This window comes from Equus asinus, chromosome 2 (assembly GCF_041296235.1).
Source record: "Equus asinus isolate D_3611 breed Donkey chromosome 2, EquAss-T2T_v2, whole genome shotgun sequence".
NCBI lineage: Eukaryota > Metazoa > Chordata > Mammalia > Perissodactyla > Equidae > Equus > Equus asinus.
Window position 1 is genome coordinate 17,466,949 of NC_091791.1, and position 13,977 is coordinate 17,480,925.

Sequence of the window (13,977 nt, forward strand, 5' to 3'; positions counted from 1 at the left end):
ACCATTCCTAGCTGTGTGCCCATGGACAAGTTACTAAACCTCTCCAACCCTCAGCTTCCTCATCAATAAATACTGCCAAAGGTGCCTTCCAAAAAACAGAATTTTGCTCACCAACACTGTGAGAATGCCTCTTTCCTCACACTAGTCTTCTTTTTATCTTTGGCAATTTGATGAACAGAAATATTTTTTTCTAAATTGTGTTTCCCTGATTTCTAGTGGAGTTGAGCTAATTCTTTATTTTTTGGGTTATCTACATGTCCTCTAGAAATTGCCTTTTGCCCACATTGCCATTTATTTTTCATTATAGATGCTCTTTATATATTCTGGATAATAATCTTTTGTCTGAAATGCATGCAAATATTTTCTTCCTGTTACTTCTCTTTTAACTTTGTTTTATGTCTAGAGATTTTTATTTTTTCTGCACAGTCAATATTTGTCCTTACTGTTTCTAGGTTTTGCCTTGCTTAAGAAAGCCTTCCTACCCAAAGTTTATTAAAAATAGTGTCCTATGTGTCTTTCTAATATTTCTATAATTTTGTTTCTGTATTTAGCTTTGTAACTCTCTAGAATTCGTTTTTGTGTAGGTTATGACTTAGGAGTCTAGACTGTGCCTTTCCCTAAGTGGAGAACCCGTCATCTTCATTGTTAATGGAATAATCCATTTTTTCAACTCATTTCAAATGCCACCTTTATCAAAACTGAATTCTATTCCTGTGTGGATGGCTGGGCAACTGTTTCTTCTCTTCTGTTCCACTGATTTATTTTCTATTCGTGCATCAATATTAAAGCACTCTAATTACTTTAGCCTTGGAATAAATTTTTATATTGAGAAGGGACAATCCCCCCTCATTGCTTCTCTCTTTTTAAAAAAATGTCTTTGTATTTTTGTGCATCTTTTTCTTCCATGGGAACTTATAGAATCAGCTTGTCAAGGTCTATAGAGGAAACAGCTGTGAATATTTTGATTGGGAATGCATTGCATTAATAGGCTCATGTTAGATAAATTACAATATTTAGTTTTCTCATCCAAAAGCAGTGCATGTTACTAAGTCTTTTATGTCCATCAGTTAAGTTCTGTAGTTTTCCTTGTGTAGACCTTGCATTGAGAAGTTTATTTGTTGCTATTACAAATGGGGTCCTGTTTTCCCATTACACTGACTAAATTTGTATTGCTAGTGAATAGGAAAACTATTGGGTTTTGTATGTTAATTTTTTATCTGGCTAGTTGATTGAACTCTTTTATTAGTGACCTTCATGCTTATTTTTTTTCTTGACATCACATCGGCTAGGACTAAAACAATGTGGAAAAACATTAGTGAAAATGTACATCATCTTGTTCCCATTTCTAATGAGAATGCCTCTAATGTTGCACCACTAAATGTGGTAGTTATACTTTATCAATCTGAAGAAATTTCTTTCTATTCCTAGCTTACTGAGGAGTTTGGTTTTCACTATAGACTACACAAGATTCCTACCAAGGGGCCTTCATTCTTTCCCTTACATTTTCCTTGAGAATCCAGAGATTATCTCAACTGCCTGAGACCTCCCAGCGTTGACATCCCAGCTGAGCAAATGTGGCTTAGAACTGAGTAATAATTTTTTTTTCTTTTTTTGGCAAGAAAGATTAGCTCTGAGCTAAAATCCATTGCCAAGCTTCCTCTTTTTTTGCTTGAGGAAGATTAGCCCTGAGCTAACATCTGTGCCAGTCTTCCGCTACTTTGCATGTGGGTCACCGCCTAAGCATGGCTTTGACAAGTGGTGTTGGTCTACACCCGAGATCTGAACCTGTGAACCCAGGCCACCAAAGCGGAGAGCACCAGACTTAACACTACACCACAGGGCCAGCCCCTAGAACTGAGTAATATCTTTTCTCTTCCTGCTTTTCCTCACATTGGACCCCAGATGGCCTAAGGAAAGGAGCTACTTTGTGTTAACATTTTCTACTCTCCCATCACCCCCTGGGAAAAAAATAAATAAAAAATACTGTGTGGACAAGAACAAGATTTCCACTTCTGGAATTTTCTGGCAGACACCACTGGAAAGATTTCATTCCTGGCTTCTACTTTTAAATAACTTCAATTTTTTTCTACTTGATTATCTTGAGTAGCTGACCACCGTCTCACACTCTGCTTGTTAAGTGGCTTTTGTAGTTTCCACAGGAAGGTGTGAGAAAGGATTCACTATACGACCTCTGATTTCCTGGTGAGATTTTACGTAGGTACAAAATGCAGCCACTTTTAACTCTGGACTCTCAGCACTGCCTTGCACATGGTTAATGCTGAAGAAATGTTTTCACGGTTGATTTAATTGCAGAGTACATTTGATAATTTTTAGGTGGTGAGAGTTTTTGCTAAGCTATAAACAAAAGGATTTCATTTCGTCAGGCATGTATTTGGAGTGTGACTCAGTGTGACTTGGCACCTGTCTAGAGAATTGTCCCTGTGTCCGGTAACATTTTGCTGTGGGGAAGTCAACACCTGCTGTGATGGCATCTGTCATATTTAGGGATGTGAAATGCCCATGAATAATGCAGAGCCACCTCAATAAAATGCCTTCTTCAGAAAACAATTAACATAAGACTTTGGCAAAAGATTGTTATAAGCAGCATGGAAGAGAACTTGAGCTCCTTCTGAGATAAAAGAAGTGGACGGTGTCTTTTACTATGGTTTTTCTCGTCTTGATGTATGCTGGGTAGATTTCATTATTTTCAGACTCTTTAGCTAAGAAAGCAAGAACCTGCTAAATAGGATCTTTTCTTTTTATTGCTTTAGTACAAACTGACATTAGCTTCCAACATCAATTCGGATGTTATGAGGTGGGGATTTTGGGAGATGGAGTGGACCCACCTCAGGAACATGGTGTGATTGGCAACCATCCAGGAGAGCCCAAGGCAAGAGAGAAAGGGAAGCCAGAAACCCTAGGAGCATGGCAGCCCCATCCCAGCAGGCACGAATAGCTGGTCTTTGAGCCCCTCCCAGTTCCAGTGGGTTGGCGTCAGCTTCTAGGGCTGTTGGTGTAGAAAGTTTGGTCAATTGGACAATTATTTTTCCTGCCTCAGCTTCTTCTCTTTTCCTGCAAATCCCCAAGTCCAGAAAAGGGGCCGAGAACGGTGACCAGGAGTAGACTAAATATTCCCCACCTCTTCTCTTGCAGGCAGGTGACAAACATTACCACCCCAGCTGTGCACGATGCAGCAGATGCAACCAGATGTTCACAGAAGGAGAGGAAATGTATCTTCAAGGTAAGATGGTCTCAAGAATCCAATAAGTTCTCCCTAGCTGGGGAAGGAAAACCTTGCTATGTTTGCTTGACTGTTTTTAGAGGAGGAGGCATTTCATTAGCTGTGAGGCTACCCAGATCCAAAATGAACGTGGCCAAAAGTGACCTCATCAGTTAATATTAATCAGCTGAGCAATTGACATGACATGCTGGCAGTGAGCCCCTGAGGCTAACGAATGAACTGTGCTGCTTCTGGAATGAATGAATAGGACTGGATGTTGATGCTTTAGATGTAAAGCAAGAGTGAAAATTAGCAATACCTCCTCCCAACCCTCCCCGGGAATGTGTTTGGGAAACAAAAGATCAAAAGGGAGAATGCATTTCTAGATGTGCAACTTATTGTATGGCTACTTGTCTTTTCTCATTTCACTATGCTGCAAGAAAGGTTTTATTTAGGTCTCTCAGCTGCTCTTATCCAGGCTTTCAGGAAGAAGAAAATCTCATATTTGGTGAATTGTATCACGGACGTACTTCATCCCATGAAGATGACATAGCTCTCATATTGAAAGAGTGAGAGCAAACACACCCAAAGTCCCTGAAAGAGAAATTGAGAAGTCTCTGGAGCCAATGAAGTATCCATTACCAGAAGGCCATTAGATTTTTCTTTAATGAAAATGATTTTGAGAAATTTACCCAGTGTACAACTATGTTTAGTTTTTGTCTCCTCTAAAATTCTGGAGCCTCTCAGAGAGCTTTAGGGGAAGATTCTCTTCCAGTCAAACAGCACCATCTGTGCAAGCGGTTTACTATTTTTAGCTGGGAAAAGAGTCATTAAATAGACAAGGGCTTATCAGTAAAATTAGCAAGAACCGTAAGAGCTTTTGCTCGTTCAGTTTCGGTAATTACTGGGTCTCATCTGCCTTTGCGCATTGTGTCTTCGTTTCTCTTTGCACGTAACACTATGTGTAGTTTTAATGAATGGTTTGCTTTGCTCTCAGTTTTGTTTTTATGCAACTAAGAAAAGTCTACAGAAATGATTCTTGAATATTAAAGCAAAGCTTCAGCTACTCTCCCCTAAAAAAGGCTATCTGTGTGAGAAATTGACAACCCAAACATCCTTTAGCTTTGGAATGATCACTCTGAAAAATTAAGATTAAAAAAATCCACTGAATTTTAAAGGACCCCATAAAGGCAAGTGACAAGCATCTGAATCTATGGTCTCATGTGGGCTTTATGTGACACATTTCCCGAAGGATAGGCTGTGAATCTGCAGTAGCGATAGGCAGGTGTCATTTTGCATTTTCAGCATGGAGCCGATTTATTCTTCATTTGGTCTCCAGGCTTTGTTTTAGATTTGAGTGTGTTAATTATAGCACTCAAACACAAAGACACAGGAGCGCACGTCAACCCTACGTCTGCTGGGAACAGAGATTCAAAGGCTCTGGCTGTAGCTCTGCACGTTCACATGGTTCTGGAAGCTGAATAGAGAGAGTGATTTCAAGCTGGGCACCAATACAGCACATTCGTACTACAAATAAACAACTGTCTGTTAAGATGGGCTCCGTGCAGAATTCCAGCATTGCTATAAATCTCTTCTAGAGTTGGGCTTTGGTCCTCTTTGCCTGCCCTCTCAGCACATCCTTGAAGAATGAGCAGCTTCATCTTCCTCAACATCTGATGTTCCCTCTGAGTCACATTCTTTGGGTGTCTGACCTCTGGAGAACAATGTGACACTGTGTACAAACCTGGTGTTCTGGCCAAGGACTCCCGCTCAATGGAGCCTTCACAGAGAACGCTGCTCCCGGGCCCGGCCCCTGACCCCTTGGCCCTGCACGTTAAGAGGATTTCCTGTGCTTTGTAGCCAGCCTCCGAGTAAATGTTAGTGCTGAAGAGACTGTGTGTCTGCCTGATGGTTGTTTGTTTGATTTTCTTTTTTTTTTGGACCTGGGTTAAGCGAGATAGAAAGGATTGTTAAATAGGGATTAAAATATTATTCTGATATAAAATGTATTTTCTGAGTCATTAATTTAGTGTTATTTTAGCTCAGTGGTGTAAAATAATTCGAGTTATTTTAATTTGGTGACTTTTCAAGTCCACACAGATTGCTGCTGGAAGAGGTGAAGATTTCAACAATAAAATGGAGAAAGTCTAATATTCATACTGAGATTCTTGTTAAATTTATATATTTACTCCCTGCTTTCAACTTAGTAACTTGATTTGCTTAAGTCTTTCTGAGTGCTCCCTCAAGCTTGCCTGCCCATCCCCACATTCGAACATACCCTTTTGTGAACTTGGGACTTATGTATAGGTCTTCTCCCCAATCGTATAAATGACATATGTTATGTATCTACACACTCAAAATAGTAGAGGCAGGCTTGCATTCTCACAAGATAAGAGTTTTCTATTGGATGTAAGTACTTTGCTGAGTTTCCTGACATCGGTTCTGTCTGTGAAAGGGCTTCATACTCTGAGAAAGAGGGCCATTGACCTTGGAGTGGAAAATGACACTTAAGTAGTAACTTCACCAGTTTAAAAGTGGAGACTTTTTTGTTGTTGTTAATTAAAAGGTTGGAAGTTAAAGGAAACTGGGATTTGTAATATAATTTTCAGCCTTTCTACTGATTGGCTTGACTTCCCCTGTCTGTGTAGATGACTGTGTGTAAAATTGGATCTACAGAAGAATTCAGAGAGTTTTGCTTTTCGATGTAGACTGCCCGGTTTGACTTTATTTCCCTCATCTAAATTGCTTATTTGTTTTGATGTTATATAAACATGGCGTGTGGCCCATATTTCTGAAGTTACATGCAGCTTGTAGTAAGCACACAGACATTACTTCTAAAGGATAATAATATGGTTTAAAAAAAAAAATACACACCCAGTCAAGAACTAAATATCTCTTGCGTCAAAATACCCTTGTGCCCAGTTAGTGGTCTCTGTGGTCTACAATAATGACCTTTAAAGAACAAGCTCAGACTGGATGAGGAAAACTCACGCAGAATTTGGAGTTGTTGTAATTCACTTGGCCATAGGGCTCTAACACTCCCTGTTATGGGGAAAGAGGGATATGAACCATTCTCAAAGTTCTGTCTAATAGAACTATGCCTTCTTTCCAGTTCCTTTACTCTGAGTGGTGCTTTATGTCTTGCCAGGTTCCACCGTTTGGCATCCCGACTGTAAGCAATCTACTAAGACTGAGGAAAAGCTGCGGGTAAGGAAGTAATTAGAGCTGTGAGGCCTCGTGCATTTGCGGGCCCTATATTTTATAGTCACAAATTCTTGGGACTGGAGTTTGGGTGAAATTACTTTTTTTCTCTATAGCAGACCAAAAAAAGCCATTGTCCATTGAAAAGCCATTGAAAAACCATTTGTCCAGGAAAGGAGGTTCCCTTTGATTGTGGGTTTTGTTTCCAAATGCTTGTGTTAGACAAAGTAAGCCTTGCCTCACTAGTCGGGTCCTTAGGAAAGCAATCAAGGGAAAAGTCAAATCATACAGATGTGAAAAAATGATTCATCAAGTTCTAGATCCAACATCTAGTGACCTCCTTACCAGACCTTTTTTTTTGTACTTATTCTGTAACCACTCCAACCCAAACTCTGCATTCACTGCTCCACTCTTGGTACATTTTACTGACCTCTCAAATCCGAATTCACTGAGTGGCCTCCATCTCCAAAAGCTGATGGTTTGTCAGATAAAACCTTTGGGGGAAATAATGATGATCCCAGATGTGTCAAGGTGGACAAGAGCCCTGGATGGTTTTGTAACTTAACTCTTAGGTAGCATCAAAATGTTTTAGTAACTATCCTAGAACATGGAGCACATGAACAAAAGGATAAATCCTTTTATCTATAACTTCTAAAGCTTTCTCCTGGTCTTAGTCAAGTCTCAGAAGACCTCCAGATGACAATATTTTGTCTCTTTCAGAAGCAAAGGGCTATGCACAGATGTAAGGTCATTATCATAATCCGTATTCTGTTCAGATGGCCCAGTTTTTGACCTGGGCTGTGAAGTATTTTTCAGAGCAATAATCAGACTGGATTCCAGTCCACAGTCTCTCCGTTTAACTAACACAGTGGTACCCTTGGAAAAACTGGAGTTGGACTGTACTCCACTTGGTGTCTCAGGGAAAAGAATGGCCTGAATTTATATTGGAGGCCAGACTCTGGAGTATGGTATCATTTCTTCTCAGTCTGCCACGAGCAGGCCTACGGAGCCATGTATATAAACCCGGTACAGCATGCTTTAAGTGGAGGAAAAACTACTTTTTCTCAGAATAATTGAGTAAGGACAAGACAAACTTAAAAGGAATTTATATGCCGATATCAGAATGGTTTTGGTCTCTGTTCCGACATGCATCTTCAACTTGAGCATGTGTGAATATAACCATCAAGTCCATCGACCAGGCAGGCCCACACTAGAACAGTCACTTGTGTCTGAGGGCCAGACTCTGGGATTTTTGAGGAACCATAGATGCTTTGGAAATGGGTTATCTTTATAAAATAGTGGGACATTAAAGATAGTACTTATTGTCACTTTTATCATAAGAATGTAAAATTCACAACACAGCTAGGGGATGCTGCCCAGAAACCACCCAAGTAGATAGTGGTTTGCACTATCTCTACAGTGGTACTTTTAGTTTTTTGAATTATCATTTTTCCTTCATCCCTGATGAAGTCTTTTGGTAGACAAAAGGAGGAATGCTAATGAGGCCAGACTGCGTGGAATGTGTGTCTTTTCTCTGTAAGGATTGCTTGAGTTCGCAGATCGTGTTACTAAAATGATTTTTTTTAAAAAAATCAACACTCTTGATCACATCTTGATGGAACTCTCTGGATAAGCTTATGAAAACAACTAGTGAAATACTTCCACTCATTCTGGTCAAGAGGAGCTATTGTTTTTCGTTCCTTTAGTAAAAGCTTTCTAGAGAATTCCAAAGCTCTTCTCCTAAAGCCAACATTTACCACTTGGGAGGCCAGGCCAGCCCTCAGCTCACTCACCTTTGGGAAGCCCAGTAGTGAGAAGGATGGTGCACCCCCATGGGGAAGATGTTCCAGTCTGCCCCGGGTGGGGGACATGCTGACATTGGTGGGGTTTAAAGGGGAATAAGTTTTTGAATAAGGGAATAAATCTTGTACTTTCTTAAGGGTGTGTCTACAGATCACAAATCTTGAGCCAAGATTTCCAGGCCTTTCACTGGGTCTCGCATTAATGCAGTTACCATAGCAAAATGAAAATGTTTTAGGAATCTTTCAGCAACCCCACTGAGTAATCCACATTCTTGATATTTAAGAACTCGTGGGGCGTTTATAACAACAGATTCTTAAGAACATCTCTCATTGGCTTCCTTGGCTTCTTACTCTTCATATGTAAGAATGTCTAAGCCAAAATAAATGGAAAGGAAGGGCTGGGGGTTGGAACATAGACAAATGTACTGGAAGACCAGTTAATATGCTTTTAAACATGGGCCCCCAAACACACGCACACGCACGCACGCGCACACACACACGTATCAACTAAAGCAACGCCACTTGGGATTACTATCAAATTAGTTTTCCTGAAAGTTTTTTTTTTTTTTGGATAGTGTTTCTGAATTGAGGATATTTCTTTGTTCATTCTTACCTTTTCTCATGTTTCACGGCAGCCAAACGTTCGTCGTTCTTCATCCGATTTCTTTTATCCCAAAAGTCTGATTCGACGCACAGGACGGTCTCCGTCTCTGCAGGTTGGCGCTGTGTCCAGGCTGAGGCTCAGAGCCATTGTGCTGGCCCCAGGCTTCTGTCGCTTTCCCTCTGTGTGCTGCTTTTCCCACATAACTTCTTTGGCTCCTGCAGCGGCAGATGCTTTTTCTCACCCCACAGAGTGTATCTCACATCCTGATTCTGGCTATTTCTTCTCTGATCAATGTTTTCATTTAGAGCAGTGGCTAAAGCATTGTCTTCATTAAAATGAGCACATTAGAAGCTACCCTTTTGGTCCTGTGTTCACGTTTGTTCATTGAACAAATATTTGCTGAGCACCCAGGTGTAGTTAATGCTGGGCTAGATGCTCTAGACCTAGACTGGTAGGGAAGAAAAAACATATAAATAATTATAAAATGGCATAGAAATGTATGACAGGATATGGGTCAGATAGATCAAAGAATGTCAGATGAAGGAAAAAGTCTCCAGGGTCACTTCCTGGGAAAAGTGGTCTTTGAGTTGAATTTTGGAGGCTGGATGAGATTTGAACATGTGGAGATGACAAGAAAGGGGTGGGCCTGGTGAAAAGAACAGCAGGAGCATAGGGCCAGGGAACAGCAGTGCTCAGGTAGGAAGTGGTTGGGCTCAAGAATGGAGTAGTGAAGTGGGAAAGGAAACAAATGAGATCAGGGACCTACTCTGCAGAGGCTGGAGGATTTACGTGTACTCTCAGTTGCTCTCCCTAAGAATTCCTCTAAGGTAGCCATCCTTATTCCCCTTTTACAGATGCAGAGACTGGGACCATTCATATTTAAGGAACTTCCCCAGAGTTTCCTCACCGGGAAGTGGAACAGCTAGGATTGGAACCCAGGTCTCTGTAAGCCCATAACTCATGTTCTTTCCTCTATGCCACAAGAGGAGAGAGAGCAAGAAACCTGGGAAGACAGGAGGAGGAGAGCACTAAATCTTGGCTTAAGTCTGGTAGTGTTTAAGGAAGAGAGCAGATGACTGTGGGACCTGTGCAGAAACAGGGAGAGTACTCGGCCAGCTCTCCAGATGAGCAGCGAGGCAGGAGACTGTGTTCCCTGCACGTAGTTGACCTTCTTTGGGGGTCTCTGAGAATCAGTGAAACCTTCACCTGTTAAATTACAAGTGTCTTTCCAAATCCCATCTTTGACCAGATGAAACCCATTTTGTAGCTCTGCTAACAATTCAAATTGCAGCACAGCACCGTGGTCTGGGCTTCATTCCTGTGCCTTTTTTCTGTGCCTGCCAAAGCTGCACTAAGGTTGAGAAGAGTTTTGATTTTCATCTACTTTTATTAAAACTTCACCTTCTTTCTTTAAATGACTTGAAAGATAGAAGTAGAGTTTTAGAGTGGAAAGAAGCCTTTCAGACAGTTTCTTTATCTATAGAGTGAAGTCAACCCAGGACGACGCAGGTCGTGAGCAACAAGACTTAACTACAGATTCCAGGCCGTGGGTGCGTTGTGTTGGCCGTGATGTTGGGTTACGCTCCAACTTGTATTTCTTGTATGATCTTCATTGTGTCTTAAAACTTTAGCTCCAGTGGCAGAGTTTTCACATACAGTGAAATTACAGTCTCATGAATCCAGAGGAACAGCCAAAGCTTGTACCCACTGCAAATGAGTGTTGCCCAGAATTAGTACCTCTAGTTGGAAAGAAGTTGCCTTTTCAATAGTTTTTGGGTTTTTCCCCCCAAAAGTATACTTCATAACTCAAATGGTGTTTATTTTGTTAGCCTAAGGGTATAGCCAAGTGATGTATCTTCCGGACATGAAGAAAAATACATTCATCAGGTGGGAAATGTTTTGGTTTACTCCAGATCCTTAAGTTTAAGAGCCGTGGAGCGTCTTGAGAAGTGATAGGTTAAAGGAAAGAAAGAGAGGTCTGTTTTTAATAACTTCTTTCTTCCTCTTCTGTTGTTCACAAAGGACATCTGATTCCAATTATTCAGCCGTAAATATCAATGAAGTCAACTTTAGCTTTATCACAGAAAGTTGTAAACAGCTTGGGACCTGGCAGAGAAAATGAGCCATTTGACAAGGTCTTCCTTCACCCATTGGCCATGGAGGAGCAGCTCACTAGAACCTTTAAGTAGCCTAAAAACTCCAAAGCAATTCTCAAGTCACACAGATGTTTTGATCTTTTAAATACTGTGGCCTATACAGCAGCTCATTTCACCAGATAATATCAAACACCTTTAGCTGTTAGATAAACTGTAATCCTTGCAGGAACGTTTAGCACGGTATGCACCAGAAACGAGCCCTGGTTTTGCTGTAGAGGAAAGTCAAATTTAAGAGAGGAAAGTCATTTTATTATTTATATTCTGACATTGTTCCTTCCTTCCTCTTGCTAAATCATAGGGAAAAGAAATTGATGAAAATAGAATTACCTAACAAAAACATATTCCAGTCTTACTTACTTGTAAGAGTTTTATGTGAATAGCAGATTTTGTCTATAGGTAAAATTCAGTACTGAGCATTTGTAATTCCTGTTGCAATTCATTCTAGACACAGCACATGATATTCCCAGGACCAAATCTGTAATAATCCGGAGTGGATCCCTTGCTTTCATTCTAAAAAGGGGCTTCTTTGCTATGCCTTTGGAGGCTCAAGCATGAATGGACTGCCATACAAAATGGGCATGAGATTTTTTTTCTTTTGAAACTAACATTCACCTATTATTACATATGCACTTGCAAACCTATAATATACCAAATACTGTGTGTATGTTTTTTTAAAAGGAGCAAGTTAGTGTCTTTATGTATGTTTAGAACAACGGAATAATAGTGGTGGTTTTTGTTTTATTAGTGTCGCTACAATACATGTTGCTCTATTCTCAGCATTCACTGTGTTCGAATATTTTATTCTATTTAGTGTGTCTTTGCAATTCATCAGAATGTATATGTGTTAAGATTTACACTGCAAAGACACTGAGGCCTCTTGGCCATAATCAAGGCTGATGGCATTTGGGAAACTGTCTCCAGAGAAGGAAATGTGTGCCCACGAGCCCCTCCTCCATCTTCTCAAACACGAATTTCTTTTTCTGAAGGAGGTGGCTTCACCCTTTCTTGACTTAGCACTGAACATTCAGTGTATGCAGATTTTAAAAGTATTCCTTCTTCTGCAGCTATTACCACCACCCTGTCTAGTGAACTTCCACAAAAACCCAAGGCAGGTACTGTCATGCTCAGCAGCACTTCGTATAAGGTGCAGTCACCTTATATCAGTAGTTGTCCCCTAGGTGTTCCTAAGAGCTTCCTGATCTGGTTGCCAGTCGCCTGTAGTTTCTCTCCCTCTGTAGAGCATGGCTTTGGACGAGCGCAAATTAGATGAATTTAGTCGTGCATCGCTGCTCCTGCTGAGTGGGGGGCGGGTGGGCGCAGCAGTGCTTTCCAGCACTCTCCTTCTGAGAAGGGACCAGGCGTACATGGTGGCCCAGAATGAAAGTAAGTGGAAAATGTCATTTCTCCACTTACTCGCCAGGCAGAGCTCTGGTAAGTGTTTTTAATGGTCAATATTTGAAGAATGATGACAGCTGAAGTGGAAACAAAAAGATCTCTTCAGTGTAATTTCCCTTCTGAATGGTAGGACAGATGGGCAAAGTCAAGGCAAAGGGGAAAAAATCAGATGCAATGTCATTAGAGGGCTTTTTGAAAAGATTTCATACAGAAAACAAAAAGATATGCATTTCCAAACATCTACTCTTAGTGATCAAATGCCATTTTTTTTGTTGTTCCCATTACAGTGAATCACTAGTCTTCTAGTGAGACCTCTCTGTTGATTTTTTTTACTTTTCTTTCTTGCGGATAAAAAACCTTTTTGAAATCATATAAAAAAGCTTTTGAAATGAAAAGTGAGTGTGAAGGTGTGCTGGGAAATAAATGTAGGTCATATATGGACCCCTTCTGCATGAGAGATGGAGTGTGGACAGCCACACCCAACTAGAAAGTTCCTACTGAAGGCTCCTTTCCTCCTGTTGCCAAAATAAGGATTAAATTATTTGCCTGATTTTGTTGGCAAAATACTCTGAGAGCTCACAGTCAGTCTATGATCCTTTCTATATCTACTGTGCCTTCTCCACTCCTCTCTCTGCCTTTTTTTTTTTTGCCAAAGATGGCATCAAAAGAAAGAACTGAATTTTTCCATCTGTGCTTTCAAGTTCTTTTTTTCCTGCAAAACATAAAGGAAAATGTGCTTAAAGAAAAGTAAGTAAATTACAACTGCTTTTAACAGCTTAGTCACAGGTCCCTGTTTCCTTTCTTTGTAGAACAGAAGTGGGCATGTCTTTGGGGATAAATATTTGAAATTATCTTCATTTATAATATAGGCAAGAGAGTAATTTTGTTCATCATAACTCTTATAGAGAATTCCAGAAAAAAAGGCTGCTGATCCGTTGGGTTATTGAATTCAATTCATAATTATTGGGTCACTGTTGTTAACCTAGACATCTGAATGGGTTAAAATGGTAATTTAGGTTAAATGATTGTGCATAAGGATCATCTGTGGAAATATGGAACATCTGTAAAACTCGGTTACAGCCCAAGTTAAGTTAATGGTAAAGAAGAAACTATCAGTGGGATTTGAAAGAGGGAAAGCATATCAATAAGTTGTTGCTTCTAAGGGAGGGTGAGTTGCAATTTGAGTGGATTTGGACTGTTGGAAGACAGCTTCGTGCCTTTTGAAGATATCTTGGCTGTCAGAGACCCTCAGCAAGTTGTGTATTAATTAGGGGAAAAAATACAGCTAGAAGAATAAAAGGAGTTCTTTCAATAACAAACAAGATGTTCATTTAAAATTCAACATGTTTGGAGTTCTAGACGTTTAGAGTGGAAATGTAAAATTCTAAATATTTAGGATTAAAACTTCAAAAATAAGAGTTCAGTTTTAAAAAGTAATTTTAGTGTCTTCATAAGGGAGAGACTTCTGATCTCTACTGAGTGAGCAAATACATTTTGGAAGCCATTAGAGACTGACAAAAAGCAGACGATCCCTGTGTGCTGTGTAAGGCTTGAGCACAGTTCAAGAGGCAGCAAAGCAGGAAGTGTCCTGGCAGATAC

General features: G+C 40.3%; 1 protein-coding gene across 25 annotated transcripts in view; it reads left to right on the top strand.

Moving 5' to 3' along the window:
• Positions 1-13,977, top strand: part of ABLIM1 (actin binding LIM protein 1) — a 290,205-nt gene that overhangs the window by 236,866 nt on the left and 39,362 nt on the right. For 14 of the 25 annotated variants that reach the window (XR_011493660.1, XR_011493657.1, XR_011493658.1 and 11 more), the window contains 3 exons: positions 3,154-3,241; positions 6,369-6,427; positions 8,859-8,939. Coding sequence is in view for 1 of the 25 variants with exons in the window: in XM_044750337.2 (XP_044606272.1) it covers positions 3,154-3,241; positions 6,369-6,427; positions 8,859-8,939 (228 nt within the window). In the remaining 24 variants the exon portion in view is untranslated. The remainder of the gene's footprint in view (positions 1-3,153; positions 3,242-6,368; positions 6,428-8,858; positions 8,940-13,977) is intronic. The other 11 variants (XR_011493689.1, XR_011493684.1, XR_011493663.1 and 8 more) reach the window with 1 other exon arrangement.